The following is a 22,459-nucleotide window of genomic DNA, read 5'->3' as shown; positions in this document are numbered from 1 at the left end:
CAATTCTCTTACTATTTCTTACCTCCACCCAAACTCTTTCTACATCTTGATTTAGAGGCGTAGGGTTTTAGAGATGTACAGCATAGAAACAGACCCTTTGGTCCAACCTGTCCATGCCGACTGATATCCTAAATTAACCTAGTCCACTTTGCCAGCATTTTGCCCACGTCCCTCCAAACCTTTCCTATTCATCTTCCCATCCAGATGTCTTTTTAAATGTTGTAATTGTACCAGCCTCCACCACTTCCTCTGGCAGCTCATTCCATACACCACCGTCTGCGTGGAACAAGTTGCCCTTTAGGTCCCTTTTTTAAATCTTTCCCCTTTCGCCTTAAACCTATGCCCTCTTGTTTTGGATTCCCCTACCCAGGAGAAAAAACCTTGACTATTCACCCTATCTATGCCCCTCATGATGTTATAAACCTCTAAGGTCATGCCTCAGCCAGAGAAAATAGCTGCAGCCTATTCAGTCTCTTCCTATTGTTCAAACCTTCCAACCCTGGAAACATACTTTTAAATCTTTTCTGCACCCTTTTCAAGTCTAACAACATTCTTCCTAAAGCAAGGAGACCAGAATTGAACACAGTATTCCAAAAGTGGCCTAACCAATGTCCTGTACAGCCACAACATGACTCCCTAATTCCTATAATCCATACACTGACCAAAAAAAGGCAAGTGTACCCAATGCCACCTTCACTATTCTGTCTATCTGCAACTCCACTTTCAAGGGCTGAACCTGCACTCCAAGATTGCTTTGTTTGGCAATGTTCCTGTAGACCTTACCATTAAGTGGATAAGTCCTGCCCTGATTTGCCCTACCGAAATTTAGCATCTCTCACTTATCTAGATTAAACTCCATTTGCCACTCTCATTGGCCCATGTGATGAAGGTCCCATATGATCAACCTCCTATGGTACTGAGGTAATCTTCGCTGTCTCGTACACCACCAATATTTTGGTATCATCTGCAAATTTACTAACCATACCTCCTATATTCACATTCAAAACATTTATATTGATGACAAAAAGCTGCAGACCCAGTACCAATCCCTGCAGCACACTGCTGGTCACAGGCCCCCAGTCCAAAAAGCAACCCTCTCCCACCACCCTCTGTCTCCTACCTTCTAGCCGATTTTGTATTCAAATGGCTACTTCTCCCTGTATTCACAGTGATCTAACTTGATTTACTGCATCAAGATCATTTCTAGTTCCTAAATTTATCTCTTCCTTTTCAAACAGTGCAACATCCTGTCACTTCTTTTCTGACATGTCTAACACATTTGTATTTTCATTTTCTAGCCTTGGTCACTTTGCAATCGTATTTTATTGTGATAGCAGCTGTTTTATCGCTCACTTATTTGCAATAACACTATCAATTCATCCATGTCACTTATGAATACTGTGCATACTTGAATGAAAAGCTTTTAATTTTCTTTTGTTTTAAATCTACTTTGTCTATATTTGGTACACTGCTGTGCTTGTATACTGTGTTCCTTCCTGTCACATTCTGGTAATTACTACCAATGTTGCTAACCTATATTACTACTTTATCATTTCTTGGACCTTTCTAAACTTACCTTTGTATGAACCTAATTATTAGATTTTCAAGAGGGTGCTCATACCAGTGAGGTTCACCTTGAGGCCCTCCCCAGTCCTGGCCCAATACACATGAAGTCAAATTTTTCTAACAATTTTGATCCACACCATTAACTCTAAATCTTCTTTATCTTGCATCAATTTACTTGCAGCCCTGATAGCAATCCAGTGATTTTTTTTTTCTCTCTTTTACTTAAGAGCATATGAATTAGGAGCAGAGATAGATCACTTCGCCCCTCGATTTTGTTCAACCATCACAATTTAGTTTAATAATCCTGAGGGATCTTGACAGGATATACCCAGAAAGGACGTTTCTTATGAGAGAATCTAGAACTAGGGATCATTGATTTTTAAACAATGGTCATCTACGTAAAACCAATTAAATGAGATTTTTTTTTTGAGGGTCTTTTAAACTGTCTGCCTAAAAAGGTTGTGGAAGCAGCCCTAGAATATTTTTCAACAAATCTTATTGGATGGTGGAGCAGACTTGAAGATGCATGGTTTACTCTTGCTCCTAATTTGTATGTCTGTGTAAGACATACATGTACATCTCTGTCTTAAAAATGTGATCCCTTATTTTTAAACAGTCATCCCTAGTCCTAGAATCTCCCTTGAGGAAATATACTCAAGACTAGTCATGATCTTGTGCTTCAATGAAGTCACTTCTACCAAAATCCAGTGGATACATGCTAGCTTGTCTATCCTGTATGTTATCCCCACATCATGATCCCTTACTTTTCGTGATAACCTTTGGCACTGTATTTTAATGCATTTTGGAAATTGAAGTACAATACACCCCGCCCGCGGTTTCTCATTTATTTACTTTTAGAATCATAGAATCCCTACAGTGTGGAAACAGGCCCTTCGGCCCAACAAGTCCACACTGACCCTTGGAGAATCCCACCCAGACCCATCCCCCCCTATAGCCCACCTAATCTACACACCTCTGAACACTATGGGCAATTTAACATGGCCAATCTGCCTAGCCTGCACATCTTTGGACTGGGAGGAAACCGGAGTACCTGGAGGAAACCCATGCAGACACGGGGAGAATGTGTGGAATTTGCACAGACAGTTGCCCGAGGGTGGAATCGAACCCAGGTCTCTGCTGCTGTGAGGCGGCAGTGCTAACCAGGAGCCATCGTGCTGCCCCTAACACAATTCTAGGCAGTCTATTTTTGATGATGTTGTGTTCAGTGATTAATGTTGGCTAGCCATCAGAAGGACTTCTCTCTCTTTTTTTTTTGAATAGTTCTGTGGTATCATTAATAACCAGCTGAGAGGGTACAATGGATCACAGACCTTTCCCAGCATAGTACACAGTACTTCCCTGAAAAGTCTGGCTGAATTTATATATGAAGCTTCAGAATCAGACTTGAACCCGTGGTGTTCTGACTTGGAGTTTGAAGCTGTTGTTAAACCGCTTCCATCATTTAATTGCATAGAAATATAGGAGCTCTTTATGATTTGAAGAAACTTGTTTTTCCCCAGTTTTTATTTGTGATTTTGTGCTCCAGATTTGGCCAATTTCTTGGAAATGTCCATTTAGTAATGTGATTGCTCCAAATTCATGAGAATATGCCAACTTGTACGCCTTCGTTGGAAAGAGGCAAACGTCATTCCCTTGTTCAAAAAAGGGAACAGGGATAACCCCGGAAATTACAGGCCAGTTAGTCTTACGTCAGTGGTGGGCAAATTCTTGGAAAGGGCTCTGAGAGACAGGATTTATGATCACTTGGAAAGGCACAGTTTGATTCATGATAGTCAGCATGGATTTGTGAGGGGTAGATCATGCCTCACAAACCTTATTGAATTCTTTGAAGAGGTGACCAAACACATGGATGAAGGTGGAGCAGTGGATGTGTTTATACGTGGATTTAAGTAAGGTATTTGATAAGGTTCCCCATGGTAGGCTCATGCAGAAGGTAAGGAGGCATGAGATAGGGGGAAATGTAGCAGATTGGATTCAGAATTGGCTGACCCTTAGAAGACAAAGGATGGTAGTGGATGGAAAATATTCAACATGGTGTACAGTTATGAGTGGTGTACCACAAAGATCTGTTCTGGGTCCTCTTCTATTTGTGATTTTTGTGAATGATTTGGATGAAGGAGTGGAAGGGTGGATTAGCAAGTTCGTGGATGATACGAAGGTGGTCACGTGGACAGTGCGGAGGGCTGTTCTAGGTTGCAAAGGGACATTGATAGGATGCAGAGCTGGGCTGAGAAGTGGCAGATGGAGTTTAACCCTGAAAAGTGTGAGGTGATTCATTTTGGAAGGACAAACTTGAAAGCAGAATACAGGGTTAAGGGAAAGATTCTTGGCAGTGTGGAGGAGCAGAGGGATCTTGGGGCTGATGTTCACAGTTCCCTGAGAGCTGCCACCCAGGTGGATAGAGTTGTTAAGAAGGCATATGGCGTGTTAGCTTTCATTAATAGAGGGATTGAGTTCAAGAGCCGTGAAGTTATGCTCCAGCTATACAAAAGCCTAGTTCGGCCACGTCTGGAGTAGTGTCCAGTTCTGGTCACCTCATTACAGGAAAGATGTGGAAGCGTTGGAAAAGGTGCAGAGGAGATTTACCAGGATGTTGCCTGGAATGGAGGGAAGGTCTTACGAGGAAAAGTTGAGCGAGCTAGGGCTTTTCTCTTTAGAACGACGAAGGATGAGAGGTGACTTGATAGAGGTGTACGAAATGATCAAGAGGTATAGATAGAGTGGACAGCCAGAGACTTTTTCCTAGGGTGGAGGTAGCTTTTACGAGGGGACATAGTTTTAAAGTGAAAGGAGGTAGATATCGGGGAGAAGTCAGAGGTAGGTTCTTTACTCAGTGGTAGGGGCGTGGAATGCATTGCCGGATAGGGTAGTGGAGTCGGCCTCATTGGGGGCATTTAAGCGGCATATGGATGATAGTATAAGTAGTGGTGGAGGTTAGATAGACCTTAGGTTTAGGGTAAAAGTTTGGCAAAACATCGTGGGCCGAAGGGCCTGTACTGTTCTCCCGTTCTCCCAAGGATAGTTTCGAGTTGCCTTGTAGAGGACATCTTAAAGTTCCAGTACATTAACACCTTAGTTAAAAGTTGTCTCATTCATGAAAATCAAAAGTTAACCATAACTTTAACCAATGTTAAAACTGTAGTTATATTCAGTAAGACCTTCCTTATCAGGGAAAAAAAAGCACATTACATCCGCTAAGTTTTTAACTCTTTTTAATTGCTAAATGCCTACACTGGTAAATGAAAGAACTTCCTTGTATTTTTAAACTCACCTTATTTTTAAAAGAAAAATGTCTTGCTCCTTACAGTATCTGATCCTCCTGGTCACTGCTGACCCACTCCGCTCCTTGGTCTTCTGAGTTTTGGCTCTTCCCAATGCACTGTCTCTAGCCACTTTTTGTTTCTGGAGTTGCATTCTCATTCAAGATCCAGATCAGATCCAATCCAAAGTTGGGGTTCTGATGGGGGAAACCAGTTCCGATGGATTAGAAGTGCTCAGGGATTTTAGTGTTTGTTTGTTTTTGATGCTTGTGCTAGCTGTTTCCCTCTCATGAACCCTGATGGTGAATGAGGGCTTGAAAATACAGCAGTGAGATAGGAAAATCCTACTTAACTGGGAAGAGTGCACCACTTATCATGCTCATTGTTCTGCAATTCTCCAAAATGTATAAAATTCCAATTCGAACACCTAGATGACTAATTTGCCTGACTGACTGCAATTCAGGGCAAAAGTAATTCAAAAAAGTTCTATTTACTGTCATACACTTTAGAAATCCTTTCCTTTGTCAATATTTGTTAATCTTTGCATGACTTAAATGATATATCTTTAGAAACCTCCTGTGCATATTCATGATTAATATAAATGGTTTGACACTTATTTATTAATGAAAAGAAGTTATATATGAAACCAACGTTCTTAAGATCAAAAACTCAGATTTCAAGGCTGGCTTAAACTGTCTGTCACAATTCCTTCTGATTTCAACATTGATAGCTGACTGTGTAAAGCGATAATTGATTGTCGTTCATTTGATGGTTGATCTAGTGGACCTAGGATTTTTTTGTTGGAATTCAGTCTTCTAAACTTTCTTGTTTTTTCTGTCTCTTTTTTTATCCACAATGAGAGAGGTTGGGGGGGTGGGGTGGGATTCAGATTTTAGGCTCTGAATGATGACTCCCCTGTGCGTGCCTCTTTTGCTGAATTGCAGTTTGTTACAATTGGAGGGCTGACTTCATGCAGTTTTTCCTTGATTATTAGTGTTGCTCTCTCAAAGTATCCCCTCACTGCTTCCAAAAGCTGGATTTTCTTGCATGACTTAAAAAAAAATGTGCACCTGTTGATTTTTCTAAGTTGCAAAGCTTTCACTTTACCTTTTTATAGCAGTCCAAATTCCATTCCAGTTTATAGTTGTAAAAAAGAAGAAAAATGTATCATCCTTTTTATAGAAGTCACTTTTTTTTTAAAAAAAACCTAGTTTGTAAAAGCGCCAGAACCTCAACCACCAGGACTCTCTGCTTTCGCAACGTTGGAGATCTAGCTTTGGATGGCATGTGGATGTGTTGAGGACTTGGAAAGAGGCCCCACATGTCTCAAAAAAACAAATCTCTTGACTGTCTTTGAGATTACAAGCCCCAATTGGTGTACTGATGTTGAAGCAAAACAATGTTAAGCCCCATGTAATTTACCTGTGATTTAGATTTTAAATGCTTATGTCCTTTTGGGAAGTCAATGAGAGTTTTTCAAATGTCATGAGACGTCAATACATTTTGATTTATGGTGCAGTGAAGGTGTTTGTGAAAAGTGTTTACTATATTATATCCTGTAATCTCCATTTAATGGAACTTAAATTGCAAATCAAGTCTTGTGCAGTTCATGGATTCATAGAATCCTTAGTGTGGAAATAGGCCCTTTTGGCCCAACAAGTCCACACCGAACCTCAGAGCTTCCCACCCAGACCCGTCCCCCTATAACCCACCTAATCTACACATCCCTGAACACTCCGGATAATTTAGCATGGCCAATCCATTAGCCTGCTCACTGTGTGAAGCGATGATTGATTGATTGATTGATTGTTCTTTTGATGGTTGATCTCGTGGACCTAGGATTTTTTTTGTTGCAATTCAGTCAAACCCCTTTTTTTTTTTTGTCTCTTTCATCCACAATGAGAGAGAGAGATTCAATTTTTAGGCTCTGAATGATGGAAAGGGAGGAAACCGGAGCACCCAGAGGAAACCCACTCGGACAGGGAAGACGTGCAAACTCCACACAGACAGTTGCCTGAGGGTGGAATCAGACCTAGGTTCCTGGTGCTGTGAGGCAGCAGTGCTAACCACTGAGCCATAGTTGTACAGCACTTACCAGCTGTAGTGCTGGTGCAGTTGTACGCTGAAGCAATAAGACACCGCTCTCGTTCTGTTTGCACGCGTTGTTATTATACACTATAACATTGTAATTATAACACCGCGTGAATTTCCAAACTGCTTCAGAAGTGGTGTGATTTCTTAAATCCTAGAAACAAGGCAATGTGTAGTATCTGTATAGCAGTTTTTTTTTTAAAAATTGAAATAGTGTTTCCTGCCTAGTGGATGAAAGGTTGGGCTTCTAATACTACTGAAGAATTTTGGAAGATTGATAACAGGGCAACTTGTGTGATATGTATGTTTTTTGTTCCTTTATTCATTAGCGGGATATGGACATCTGTGGCTAGGCAGCATTTATTACCCATCCCAAATTTCCCAGAGGGCAGTTGAGAGTCAACCCCTTACTGTGGGTCTCGAGTCATGTGTAGTCTAGACCAGGTAGGGATGGCCGTTTCCTTCCCTGAAGGACATTAGTGAACCAGATGGGTTTTTCCGACAGTGGATCCACGGTCATTGTTAGATTCTTCATTCTAGATTTTTTTAAAATTAAAATCAAATTCCACCATCTGCCATGGTAGGATTTGAACCCAGGTCCCCAGAACATTTACCTGGGTCTCTGGATTAACAGTCCAGCGATAATACCACTAGGCCATTGCCTCCCCCATGCTGCAATACGTTGGAAAAGGCCAATTCAAAGACATTTATTTTTAAACTGGTCAGCCTTTCTACAGAACTAACAACTTCCTCTGCATTTAAAAGGGTAACATCCAGGTGGTACTGAGCATAGCACTACATATTTGTGCCACACACGGCCGCCTGCAAGTTCCTACACCCTAAGGACTACAGTAGTTGAAGAAGACAACATACCATTGACTTTGCCAGGACAATGGGGAGGCAATGGCCTAGTGGTATTATCGCTGGACTATTAATCCAGAGACCGAGGTTCAAATCCCGCCACGGCGGATGGTGGAATTTGAATTCAATAAAATATCTGGAATTAAGAATCTAATGATAACTGTGAACATTGTCAGAAAAACCCATCTGGTTTACTAATGTCCTTACCTGGTCTGGCCTACACGTGACCCCAGATCCACAGCAATGTGGTTGACTCTTAACTGCCCTCTGGGCAATTAGGGATGGGTAATAAATGCTGCCTGGTCAGCAATGCCCTCATCCTGAGAATGAATAAAGGAAAAAAAAATTAATGCTTCCTTACAAGTGGAACCCATCTCCCACTCATCAATTTTTTTTAAAAATTGAATAAAATGTGAAGAAAATTTATATCCTCACCCTGTTGCTATTTTACTGGCAATTATTGCACCAAAAGAATATTGACTGGTGTGTCAAATTGTCAGCCACTTCTGAATGAAAAGCAGAAGTGCTGGAAAAACTTAGCAGTACTTGCAGCATCAGTGTAAAGAGAAACAGTTGATGTTTCATGTCTGATATAACTTTTTTTTGGAATTTATGGAAGAGCCGTATTGGACTCTGTTTCTGTCTTCATAGATGCTGACTGAACTGCTGAGTTTTTCCTATAACTTCTGATTTTGCTTAAGATCTGCAGCACCTGCAATATATTGCATTTGCGTGATTTGAACTGTGTGTGTGCGCGCGCGCATGCTGTATGCAGTAGGTCAGAACTGTTTTCTAAAGTGATCTGCAGTTCACATTTTCAGCTTTAATTATCCATTGCACAGAGTTGGCTGCCCAGATAGGTTCTCGCAATCAGTCATAATGTGGAATGACAACGAAGTTGTATTTTCCTGCAGAACCCACTTTGTGTTTCATTGTATGTAAGCTCTGGGAGGTGAGAGCTGTTCATGTGGTAGTAGCCACTAATCAACAAATGTTGCAACCATCATTTATGCCAGAGGTGCTATTGTACTTGTATTGATCAGGAATTTACATTTGTGTAAATGATAACAACAAAGGAATGTGCCTTATTATCACTTTTCCTGGACCATTGAATATAATGCATTTAACAGTAGGCAAAATATAATTCTGTCTTCAGCTCCTCTGAATCCACTGCTTTTTAGTTTCACTTGTTGTTTGTGGTGCCCTTTTTGGTTGATGTCTATCTCTTTTCCTTCCTGGATTCCTATTCCACATCTGTCTGGGGTTTTTTGTGAGACCCCTATAGGTCCATCATAGATCCATCTTCACTCCTAGAATATTTTAATTACTGATTAAGTTGTGCTGTCTGAAATGCTTGTTTTTGTTCATCGCTTTGTTTAACAATCAGTTGCTTCGGACCCATCTTGGACACTTGCATAGGAGGCAGTTGAGCTTAGTCGGGTGGCAAGATTTCTGATCTGGACAAAAGTGCAGCCACCACACTGACAATAAGACCATAAGAGGTGGTAACAAGTGGTCCATTTGGGAAGTCAAACAGCTTGGATATTCAATGAAAACAGATCACAGCTGATCTGATAATCCTCAACACCACTTTACTGCTTTATCCTTGTAGCCCTTGATTTTCTTACTGATTAGGAATCTGTCTTATCTCTGCCTTGAATGTAAATTAAAAACCCAGCCTTGACAGACCTCTGTGGTAAAGAATTCTACAGATTCACTGCCCTCTGAAAGGAAAGAAAATCTCCTTGTCTCTGTCTGAAATGGGTGACCCCTTACTTTGAAATTATGCCTTTATTGTTCTAGACTCTCGCACAAGTGGAGAAATCTCTCCTCATCTATCCTGTCAAGCCGACTAAGAATCTTGTTTGTTTCAATTATGTGTCCTCTCGTTCATTTAAATTGCTCTTAAACATTCTGAATTTTGTTCTCCAATCCAATTTATAATCTTCTCTCTCAATCTCAGTTGGAGTCTTATGACTAATTCTGACACCATATTTCAGGAACGATGATTGTCAAGATGCAAATGGGAATTAGTGACTTCACTTTTGATAGAAATTGGAAAAGTTAGGACTACTCTCCTCTGAACAAAGAAGATTAAGAGCTGACCCACTGGAGATTTTCGTGATGAAAGGTTTTGTAAGCATAGAGGACTAATATTTTCTCATGAGTTTACCAGCAACAAGATATCAGACTTTTGCCAATTATTTTTAGTCTTGAGAAATCAAAAGCTTTTATTGAACCATCAGTTTCTGAAATACCTGAAGAGGTGTAGGTATTAATTCCATAAATAAATGTAAGAGTAATTGGAAAGATTTGAAGATGAGGAACTTGTTGGGATACAAAATGAAGATGTGGGACTGCTGTTTGGTGTAGTCAACATAGGCACAATAAACCAAATGGCCTCCAAAACGCATGTCTCTATGGTTCTAGTCACTGATTTGACTTCCAGATTAACAAGCATTTGAAGTCCTCGCCTGTCGTGATTTTAGGAGAAGCTGGTTACTCAACTTGGGATAGAATGGGCAAATAACCTGACTTAAAAGGAGGCTTTTGAGGGAAGAGAGGCATAGGATTTTAGGAGTGAATTGCAGAATTTTGGGCAGCTTAGAGAGTTGCTCAGTGATGATAGTCTAAGGAGAGGAGGAAATCCTAATAAGGGTAGAGTGGTGGATTCAAAAGAAGAGTCAGATTGAAGAAAGATGTAGAAATATGGGAGGGTGAGGCATTGTAACAATTTAAACATGAAGAAGAAACTTAAGAATTGAGAACAGCAAAGTTCTTGGGGACATCGAAGACCGCAAGAAGAGGTGTAATTGATGAATGTGTATACACTATGTTATACATGATCCTGCTATCATAGCCATTGTGTGAAGCTGATCAATTAAATTTTCTGAACACCACTGGAATAAAAATGTCAACATATTAAATCCATGCAGGGCTCAAAATAGAATTCTATCACTTGCAATGTGAGACGTGAACTCTTGTTTGTGCAAAGAATGTGTTTGTGTGGAGGTCCAGGGGAGATTAAATGCTCACCATTTAGAGGAGGAAAATCTCCGTTAATCAGTGAACCAAAATGAGCAATTAGAGTTGAATTTGGCTGATTGTGTCTTGATCTCTGGCTTAGTCATAGCAGACAGATTGGCAGTGGAAGGGTGTTTTTCAGATTGGAAATCTGTGACTGGTGGTGTTCCACAGGGAGCAGTGCTGGGTCACCTGTTGTTTGTAATATAAATAATTTGGGGGAGAATGTAGGTAGCCTGATTTAGTGAGTTTGCAGATGACCCAAAGATTGGGGGTGCTGCGGATAGTGAGGAGGATTGCCTGAGGATTCAGAAGGATGTAGATAGACTGGAGACCTGGGTGGAGAAATGCCGGATGGAATTTAATCCAGACAAATGGTGATGCATTTTGGGAAATTTTAATGCAGAGGGGAAGTGTACAGTAAATGGCAGAACCCTTAGTAGCATCAACATAGAGGGATCTGGATGTAAAAGGTCCACAGTTGGCTGAAAGTGGCAACGTAAATGAATGAGGTGGTCAAGAAGGCATATGGTGTGCTTGCCTTCATCGGTTGGGGCATAGAGTATAAAAATTGGCAAGTCATGTCACTGCTGTATAGAAATTTAGTTAGGCCACATTTGGAATATTGTATACAGTTCTGATCACGACACTACCAGAAAGATGTGGAGGCTTTGGCGAAGTTACAGAAATGGTTTACCAGCATAGTGCCTGATTTAGAGAGTATTAGCTATGAGGAGAGATTAGATTAGCTTGAATTGGATGAATGCCGAAGGATGAGTATCGATCTGATAGAAGTTGTAAAACTTCTGAGAGGCGGGAATAAAGTGGATAATTAGCCTTTTTGACAAGGTAGAAATACTAAGTACTAAGAGACATATATTTCAAGTAAAAAGGGGATAAGTTTTTAAAGCAGATATGAGAGGCAGGTTTTTTTTAAGTGGGTTGTAAGTGCCTGGAATACACTGCCAAAGGAGGTGGTGGAGGCGGATACAGTAGCAACATTTAAGAGGCAGTTTGACAGATATATGAATAAGCAGGGAATAAAAGAATATAGACAGCATAGAGGCAAAAGTTTTTGGTTGACAAAGGCATCGTATGTCTGCACAGTCTTGTTGGGTCAAAGGGCCTGTTCCTGTACTCTATTGTTCTTTGGGAATAGACAAGTTAAAATGTTTTGTCATATTGAAGAGCATGAAGGTTATGTGCTAATTCTAATGAAGTTGAATGGGGAGCTAGATGATGAGATGCAGATTTATCTTCCATCTTGGATAGTAGCTTCAGAATTTGATCTTCAACTACTGGGAGCCAGAAGTTGCTGCCTTATTTTCATGTAAATAATTGTGTTGTTTCCCTTTTAACGACAATATTTGGTTCCGTATCTAGGTAGCTGTTCAAGATTGAAAATAGATTCCAGATCTTCTTCTCTTCTCTCTCAAACTATCCCTCCTAAAAACAGTGAAAAAGTGCTGTAACTTCATCTCTAAATTGAGGAATAGAATTGTTAAGTTTGCCTTGCCCTTCTCCATCTGTCTACATCATGTATTTGTATAATATATGACTTGTGCTTTGGTAAAATTTAAAAATTTTCACATGACATAAACTTGTCACTGTTCATTGTTCATTGTTACCACACGTAGCAATGAAACAAGACTACAGGAGGATGGGCAGACACATGGTAGATGAAGATTAATGCAAAATAGTGGTTAGAAAAGAAAGGGGGGGGGAAGGTAGATAGCATGGTGGATTAGCTTAAATGAACATTGTGGTGTTGAAAAGAGGATATCTTTGAGGAAATAAGGACAGAATCCATTTGGTTAGATGTAAGAAGGATATGTTCACTCTACTAGGTGCATTCTATAGACTTTAAAATAACGAAGGGGACAAATCTGGTTGATCACAGCTTTGCAAGAACTGCAGAATACTTACATTGGGAGACTTTATCATTTTATCAGTCAATATTTGGGTAATTAGAGTAAAGGCAAAAGAGGGGGAGGAATTGCTGAAATGTTTTCGGGAGAACATTCTTGATTGTGATGTTATCAGCCCTAGTAGGAAGAAGGCATTCCTAGATCTGCCACAGGAAATTAGGTGGGCCAAATGGACTAAGTGTCTGTTGGACAATATTTGACTAAGTGTGATCATAGTAGTCTAAACCTAACGGTACAAACAGAGAATCAAGGAATATTCTGAAATAAAACATCTAAATTGAAAGAAGACTAACTTTACTAGAATGAGAGGCAACCTGGCCAGTATAAAGCAGAACAAAAGTCTGGCAAGCAAAATAATGGGCGATCTTGACAGAAGAGAATCTTTTTGGGTACTGGATACATTCCACAAAGGGGAACCAAAGTCAGGCCATCATGATGAGGGAGATTCACTTTTTTTTGTCTATGATGTATATCAGATGAATTCAAGTGAGAACCTGAACAAGTTCAGTAAGTCAAGAGAAGAAATGAAGAGAACAATAAGATTGGGAGAATAAAATTGGCAGTTAATGTAAAGGGGAACATACTATTTACATGCCAGTAAAATATTTGGAAGTGGGTCATAAAGGGTGAAGTGGATCCTATTGGGAACAATGTGATTAGAGGTGCTGGGCAAGACTGTAGTGTTTGATGAATAGGTTTTTATCAGTGTTAAACAATGAGGAGTCTGCTGACAATATTAGTGATTTGGAGATGTAGAGATCGTGGACTGGTTGAAAATTGACAGGCTGGATTAGCTGTGCTTAAAGTAAGTCATCTAGTCTAAATGGCTTGCATCCCAAATTGCTAAAAGAATTGGGATGGGTAACCATTCTTATTGCAGTAACTAAAACTGTGTATAGTATTTTTGAAAATGCTGGTTTCCTCATGTGTTACATTTGCTGCCAAAGCAACTGCAAGGTATGGTCATCACACATGAAAATCCTGCTATTGAAAGGTAGTATTTTTGAATCAACAAATTGGATCAATAGGAACAAGAAACAATACTATCTCTTCACTGATACAGCAATTCCAGTACATATGCTGTCTAGCATGGGATAAACAGTCGCAAATGACATGGGAAGTGGGACGGCAAGAAGACTGGTGATTAGGGAAGTGAGAGAAGCTGAGAATCGAGGGGCATGGAAGAAGCAGCAATAATGGGCACACCAGTTCGGGTTGATGGCATTAATGGCATCAACTCTCTGTTCAAATGCACTTAGCAGGACAATCACAGCTTTTGTATAGTTCTAATGTATGCTCCCTGCTCTTGTATTTTATTGACTATTAATCCAGAGACCCAGGTAATCCTGTGGGGACCTAGGTTCAAATCCTGCCAAGGCATGGTGGAATTCAAATCCAATTTGGATTCTTAATTGCAGATTATTTTTTAATGAAAACCATGAAACTGTTGTCAGTTGTTGGTAAAGCACATCTGGTTCATTAATGCCCCTCAGGGAAGGAAATCTGCTGTTACCTAGTCTGGTCTACATATGACTCCAGACTGGACTTTTAACTGCCCTCTGGACATTTAGGAATGGAGAATAAATGTTGGCCCAACATTCACTATGAATTTAAAAAATAACAATCTTGTCTACCTATCATGCTGCTTCAAGGGATCTGTTGGCCTACACACAGATCTCCCTGTTCATTTAAACATCTGTTTTCTTGAGGACTTGATACTGAGCTCTATGGAATTCTAGCAGTAACATGGTGTCCGTCCCAAAGGACTCATTGACTATCATCCGTTTGCTTCCTGCATGGAGCCAGTTATATATACAAGTTTGTGTCTTCTCATGGGCTTTTGCATTTCTGACCAGTCTGCCGGAGGAGTTCTGTCAAAGGTTGTGCTAAAATCCATATATACGATATTAAACATGCAACCCTTATCAATTCCACATGTAGGCAACTAAAAAAATTCAGTCAAGTTAAGTAATGTAGAATCTTTCTTTTTTCTAAACCAGTCCATGTTGACAATATTTGAATAATCCATGTTTTTCTACTTGGTGCTTTATTTTGTCTCTCAAAAACTAGGAAGTTGCTGGTAGGGCTGCTATTTAGCACTTAATCAATGCCTTTTGGAAGTTCATAAATACCACTACCATCTCTGTTAACTCATCAAAAAAAAGTTAATAAAGTTAGTTAAATGCAATTTCCCTTTATCAAAAGTTATTTTCTATTTCCCTCTCATTATTTAAAGTGCCAAATAGTCAATGGATTTAATGTTAACTTTGTTTCTCTCTCCACAGATGCTGAGTTTCTCCAGTGCTTTTTGTTTCATTTCTCTAGCATCAGCTATTTTGCTTTTATTTGAGTATTTAATTCACTGCCACTTCTCTTGCAGGTATATCCAACTTGTAGAGGTTCTGCACTTCTCTCTGACAGAATTTCCATTTGACGATTCTTCTTTTTTTTTTCAGTTTATTCATCTTCATTGCTTTCTATTTCCCTTCTAACCTTTTGATTTAGGCATTGAAGAGTCATTGGACTCAACATTAATACTATGTTGCTTTCTCTTAAATTGTCAGACTTGCTGAGTTTCTCTAACATTTTATTTATTGCCTTTACCAAATCTGTGTTGACATTCCCTAACTTCTACTTGTCCAAAATGACTATAATTGGAGGAAAAAAATTTAAATGTCTAAAAGTTAGAGACATTTAGTCTGAAATCGTAGAGTTTTTCTTTGCATGTCCATTTGAGGTCTCCAGTCCTGTGGTCACCCACCTGTATAGAAAAAAAAATAGTGGATTTTAGCTAGTGCTTCTGATTTCTACCTTTTAACCTCTCCATATTGTTGGATCCATCACATCTGGTCCTGGTGTCACATAAAATTTTAGTCCAGCCGGTTGGTCATATTGTTGGTAAATCCTGGTTTTATTCTTACAGATGCACATATTTTCTGTTGCTAGAAAACCATTGTTTAGCTCTCAATTATCTTCATTTTTTTGTTTAAACGTTCACAATTTACTTCTTGTGAAGTAATTGTTCTTTTTATTTTGTACAGGTGCAGCAGTGGCTGGTGTATACAGGGTAGCAGGGAAAACTATGGCTCCACTTGAGGCTTTGGTATTTGGTGCTGGACAGACAGTTCTCACAGTTGTCATCTCATTCTCGAGGATTCTAGCCACCCTATAAGGGCAGGTTTCATTTAAGCTAAGCGGTACTGTTGGAGCTCTCTATATGGGGGATGTTTGAGGGAAAAACCACCCGAAGACACCAGAATTGAATGCCAACCTGCAAGGTCAGCAAGTTGTATGAAATATCCAACCTTTGTGATCTCCAGGCCAGTAGGGGAAGACTGTTTGCTGTTTGGATCTCTGCAGTATGGCGCCTTATGTGCTTTTTTTCCAGAAACAAGGACATGAAAGTGACTGAGGGATCAGTGAAAGCTCACGAGCAAAACATTTTATACAGTCACCATTAATTATTAATGGTGGCAGATGCACACAACTGTAAATGCACTCTAATACAAACTGCAGGGAGAGTGTCAGTGTTACATGTGCCAAACTTGGAAGTTTTTAAACATTATTTTGAAAATGTGAACTGATATCCAGGTAAAAAGTGGGCTCTGGGGAGATGTTTACTACTGTACATAGGTAAGATATTTATAAGAATTGGACATGGTGTTCTTGTTCATCCTCTCTCCCACAGACCTGAGGATATTGTGTTTGTATTTGTATTGTAACGATAGAAAAGCCCCATCAGGTGACTAGGTTTAAATAGCACCATTAGTGACAAGCATTAGTGCATTACCATTTTAACCTTTTTGTAATGACCAATCTTGTTTTTGTTCATCACTGCGGCTTCCTTAAACAGTGCAGACTATTCAGCTATACTTTATGGGAAATAATCACTATACCAGTAAACAAATCACTTGACTGATTCTTACTATTGCTTCTTGAGCATGTCACCTTTTTTAGCCAATACGATTGTGCACAAGCTAGCTTTTAGCAGCGTGCATGCCAGCAGCAAAAAAAGACACAAACCACTTATTTACTCAGTTTACACTTCTTAATATACACGGGAAAATATGGTTGAGTATTTCTGAATGATGCTGTGAAATTCGTACATTTCTATCAATACCTACACCACCCAAGCCCTCACCAACTTCCTCACCCTTTTGCTTTGTGGAGTTTTTTTTCCTGTGGTTCAAATGGCTGCACAGTGGTTTACAGGGTCTGCTTTCTAGGCAGATCTGAGTTGCTGTGCAGTAGTTTACAGGGCTTGCCTTCCCAACAGATTCAGTTTTTGATTTGCATGCACCACAAACTGCTCTCACCTGTTTATAGCGAAATACTGGCTCTTAATTATGAAGTGGAAGTTGAATACCTTGGTATACTTGAAGCATGTCTGTTGTATGCAACCTTTTTGGTTTTACATTACTGTAGTAAATTATGTGGCTGGAAATGCTCTGACACTGCTGTAACAGAGGTAGTTTTAGAGGTGATAAAATGCTGTTATGTTTGATTGTATGAGATGGGCGTTACTGCATATTGAATGCATTGAACATTTTGATTTATTTGTAACATTGAAACTGGGACTGTAACCAAAGATTTGTAAACCAGGTATTGGGGTCTTGCCCATTCTGCTGCTAATTTGTCACTGTCTTTTTGTTTAACTTGAGTAAATTTCTTTTTGTAAATCATTTTTAAACTTTGGTTATCAACTTGAACATTACATTGGAGACTGTGTGTGTGGTTCTGGAAACATTAGGATCCAAATGTTCAGTTCCAGACCTAGTTTTAATTTTGTTTTGTTAACTAAATATATTCATGGTCATGAAGACTTCAGGCTTGGTTCATTTTAATATTTTTTTTAAAAAAAAATTCATGTGTCCCTGATGTAAGCTTTCCAGTTTCAAAAGGCCTCCAAAGGGGCTCAGTGTTGATTGCAATTTGAAGAAATGTGCTCAATAGGAAACTTAAATTTTATCTGACAATTTATGATAACCTTGTGGCTATCCCTTTTATTAATCTTGTTTTACAGCTACAGAGACAGCAGACCTCACCCATATGTATCTGATGTATGTAAACTATTCTAAACTACTAACTAGTTTATTAGAAAAATAATTTTTTTTCGACAAGCCATCCTCCACACACCATTCAGTAAACAATAGCTTGCCATTTTTAAAAAATAGTATTAGTGTCGCGTCAAAAACATTATTTTAGTATATACGTGGGATGGATGTAATGCATTTGTTTTGTTAGCATGGAACATTTTGTAGCTGTCTCCTTTGGACCCACTCAGTAAACAAAACGTTCCTTCATTGTATCTTGAAATGGCAACTATAAACAAAATATCAGTAGAGGACTGAGGAACAAAGGAACATCTGAAAGCCAGGCTGTATTTGTATTGTCTAAATCTGTCAAAGGCCATTTTCTTAAATGCTTCTTTTAGTAAACTGCACAAGTTTAGAAATCCTTTCAGGAGAAAGGACTGGGATGAAAAAAAATCATTGTACCTGATTGCAAAGTAGAGCCTAAATCCATTCAGTTGATGATGCCCATAATTTTGATCTAAACAATCATGTTTCAGAAAATTTTGCCTCATTGTAAATGTTCTGTTTGACTCATTCTATTAGGAATGAAGTCCTACAGCTTGCCAAAAGCTGCAGACAGATTGTCAAGTAGCTGAGCCTTTGAAATTCCATGTGTTCTCCTAATCTCCTGCTACAGCTGTTAAATCGTTAGATAAAATGAGACCCCTTTAGAGCCATTTAAAATTGTACCTTGTTCCAAGTTGCAACCATCAGTGTAGTTTTGTTTTGGTTACCTGCTGGCTGTAAAGAGGTTTAAATAGTTGTACCACCACCATGGCAGATGGTGGAATTTAAATTCAATAAATATCAGCAATTAAATGCCTAATGATGACCAGGAGCACGCTGTCAATTGTCAAGAAAACCCATCTAGTTCACTAATGTCCTTTTAGAGAAAGAAACTGCCATCCTTTTCCTGGTCTGACCAATATGTGACTCCAGACCCAAAGTAATGTGGATGAGTGTTAATTGCCTTCTGCCAATGACCCCCGCAACTCATGAATGAATTTTTTAAAAAAAAATGAGCCAAAACTGATAATTTAGCCTTTGCTAACATTTTATTGAACTATTTGAATGATTAGTGGATATAACAAAAGAATGTTAGTTTATGGGGTGACCAATACTGTGCACTCTAACTACTGCCTATTTAGCATTGTCTCTCATTCCTTTTGTCTCACGCATGACATTATTTTTCTGACAATGCTAGGAATACCCCAGTTGTGTCTGCTGATATTCTGGCGTGAAGTTCTACAGATCAATGTCAATGCCTCAGACTCTCCATTAACATCTCCATTATAAACTTTCTTATGAATATTTTACCTTTTTATTGATTCAAAAATTAATCTCTCTGAAGAAAAACCTAACCTATATTTTTATACTTCATTAAAGATCAGTATTTATTATTGTAGTTCTAAGTAAATGCCAGGATTTATTTTTTGTCTTGCTTTTCCTGGCATTGTGTTCTTTAGTTGCTAGGTAGCAAGGTACAGTCCAGTAAACTTACTGTTTCTTTAATTTTGAAACTACAATAAATCAGCTGTCTGCCACAGCCTTAAACTTTATGTCCAACTGGTCTTTATTCTTGTTACTAATACCGAGAGTCTATTACGTCCCCCTGGTGTGTTTCAAATCTTATCAGTTATCCTTTACAGACTTGGTTAAAAAAGGCTGAGTTCAGTCAAATTAGCTCTAAGCTGTCTTGTATCTCTAAAATGATTTTTAAAATGAGAAATGCATCTGTATATATCAAACACCGTATTCTAGGTTAAAATGTAAATTCACATGCACACTGGAAGTTATAGAATTCTATCAGTGAGAATTACTGTTCTTGAGTACTGGGCACTATATTCTTTTTTTTTCCATTGTAGTCTGCACAGTTTGGAAAACTGGTGATCAGGAATCCATAACTATAGTTTTCTTAAAACAATAATCCTAGTGCCACTATGGTAGCTCAGTCTGTAAAAACACTGTGCTGTGTGTGTCTAATCCAAGGAGATCTGTGTCTTGGTTCAACTTTGATTTTATTTGAAGCACTTTATTATTGTTTGGTGTAAAAGATGGGAGATATGTAAATTAGTATTACATCTGCTGAAACGTGATGGCCCAGAGTTCCATCTCTATTGAATTGCTTGAGTAATATGAATTTGAGTGATCTTTGTTCGGATCTTGCTGATTAAGGAAATTAATGTCCCCATAAATCGGCATTAGTCTGAAAAGACTCTACGTTAAGATACTACAGTATTAAAATTTGGATCAGCTTGACTTCTTGGATACGTATTGATGGTAATATGGATGCAGATGTGTATTTGACCTGTGCCCACTTGATATTGAAAAGCATATACTGCTGTAAAAGGTCTAGGTTTTTTCACTTACGGTATGTCATTTTAAATGGATTTATACATTTTGTTTTAGATTTGGAAATCTAGTCTAAAATGTTTGTCTGTTTCTTTGGCTCTGGAAGGATTTGTTGGTCAGTAAATTTTACTCCCATATCTGATATTGGTGCCAAAACAGAGAATTGAGGCTTTGCACAGGCTCTAATTTTCAGTCAAGAAGTTGATAAAGTTTGTTTTGTGCAAAATGAGATGAATTTATGTCACTTTTGAAGACAGCAGGTAAAATCAAAAATGTAAAACCGTGAAAATTACAAGAGCTCTGCTGATTTCTGCAAAGAAGAAACAGAGCTTAAGAATTGGATGTAAGCGCCTTAACAGGGCTAAATGAGTGTTTGGCCCTGATAAAGACATTGTGTCAGAAATGTTAATCAGCTCTTCCTAGGTAACAAAACTTGCTGTGCATTTCCATTTTCTTTTATTTACTGCATAATTATTCATTTTTTGTCAAAGATTTTTTGGTTAGAAATGTTGTTTATTTTGACTACCTCATTGTCATCTTTAGCTATCTTAAAGTTTAAAAACCTGCGATAAGGTTAAGATTAGTGGTATGTGGATTGAACAGATGATGAATTCTTAAATTCATTGTTTAAAAAGTATTTAAACAAAAATTGTCACAGTGCACTGCATTTCCCCCCTTCCTGAAAATTCTTTATTTTTTTAACCTTTTTCTGGCATCCCTGCTGTACAATTGTTAAAGGGGTTTACTTCCAAGGCACTGCCCTTTGCCCTTTGCCCTTTGTTTCCTTCAGCCAACACTGAGAGTTTACACCACCGTAAATGGATATTTGGCACAGTTTAACGTACTAAAATTAAAAGCTCAATGACTGCCAGGGCTTTCTCTACAGTGTTATATGGTGTGATTTCATGCAATTGTATTATATTTTTGTCAGCATGCATGGAATTATTTTTCTTTCTGCTAAACTTTCTTATTACAAATTATTCAAACAAAATTCAGTATGTAAAAAAAAAAAATTCCCAGGAAACCTTTTTTTTAAAGAAGCTGCAACTGTAAGCACTGCACTACAGCTGATGAGCTTGTTAAATGGAGAGAAAGATTTCCTGCAGTGGAAAGTAACCTGCTATTTGTTTTAAAATATCTCTATAAACAGAGTAGATAGTATCCTTAGTTTATGATTTATATTGAAACTGACAGCAATATTTTTAATACATTGTAAAAACAAAATCCAAAAATGTCTATTCTGACGAGGCAGTTTTGTTCTAGAAATAAGTGCAGTATTATGTACCCACAACTAAGGCAATAAATCTTTATAACTCATTGCTCATTGTAGTTTAGATGGGGTCTGATCAAAGTTTTGTACAACTGAAGAATAAATTCTTCACTTTTTTTGAAATTCAGCCATTTTGTTTGTGGTAATTCATGCATACAATGAAATGTTTTATTGAAACAAAATTGGTCTTACAGTGTCAGCATTGCTGGTGAGGTCAGCATTTCTGCTCATCTGTCTCTAATAGCCCTTCGCAACATTGTGCTGAGCCACTGCAGTCCTGAGGGAGGGTGGGGTGCTGGTAGATACACAATGTTAAGGAGGGAGTTCCAATATCTTGTCCCAATAACAGTGAAGAGATTCAATGTAGTTCAAGTCAGGGTGATGTGTGCCTTCGAGTAGGCCATCGGCGTTTATGTACTTCCTTGCTGCTCTTTGTGATGAGGTCGGGTTTTAACTGCAATTGAAAGAGCCCTGACAGTTTGCTGTGGTGCATCCTTCTGATGATGCATATTGCTGTCATTTGATGCTAGTGGTGGAGAGTGCAAACGTTTAAGGTGGAGGATAGGTGCTGATCAAGTGTATGGATTTGTTTTGGATGGCGTTGAACATCTTGAGTATTAACATTTGAAGAGTTGCAAGTAGGACTGAACAAAGTGCAATCACCTGAACATTTGTCAGAGGGAAGTCATTAAAGCAGTTGAAGATGGTTGGGTCTAAGAAACTCCTGCACCTGTTCCTGGGCTGGTTTGATTGCCTGTTAAAACTATTTTGATTACTTTTTGTATCTATGTGGTAACTTTTTGTGACTTGTGTATATTGACACCTGACTCTCTTTTGGTCCAACATCATTCCTAACTTTTCACCATTAAAAGAATATTCCAATTTGCTGTCTTTTCCTGAAAGTGGATGAACTTGCTCTTGCCCATCGTAGACTCCATCTGTCATAGTTTTGCCTTCATTTAAGTATCACTTGTTTTTAAAAAAAAAAAAATTCTTCTGTAAGCATTTGAC

The 22,459-nt window shown here is 38.7% G+C and overlaps 1 protein-coding gene across 1 annotated transcript in view; it reads left to right on the top strand.

Annotated features, from left to right (window-relative positions):
- tmem170b (transmembrane protein 170B) overlaps positions 1 to 20,277 on the top strand; it is a 52,053-nt gene extending 31,776 nt beyond the window's left edge. The window contains exon 3 of the mRNA XM_020514424.2: positions 15,793 to 20,277. Within this exon, the coding sequence (XP_020370013.1) occupies positions 15,793 to 15,923 (131 nt within the window). The 3' untranslated portion in view covers positions 15,924 to 20,277. The remainder of the gene's footprint in view (positions 1 to 15,792) is intronic.
- The last annotated feature ends 2,182 nt before the right edge of the window (positions 20,278 to 22,459 follow it).

The sequence above is a fragment of the Rhincodon typus genome, chromosome 2 (assembly GCF_021869965.1).
Source record: "Rhincodon typus isolate 14 chromosome 2, sRhiTyp1.1, whole genome shotgun sequence".
Taxonomy (NCBI): domain Eukaryota; kingdom Metazoa; phylum Chordata; class Chondrichthyes; order Orectolobiformes; family Rhincodontidae; genus Rhincodon; species Rhincodon typus.
Note: the sequence above shows the minus strand (reverse complement) of the source record. Positions and strands in the feature narration are given on the sequence as shown.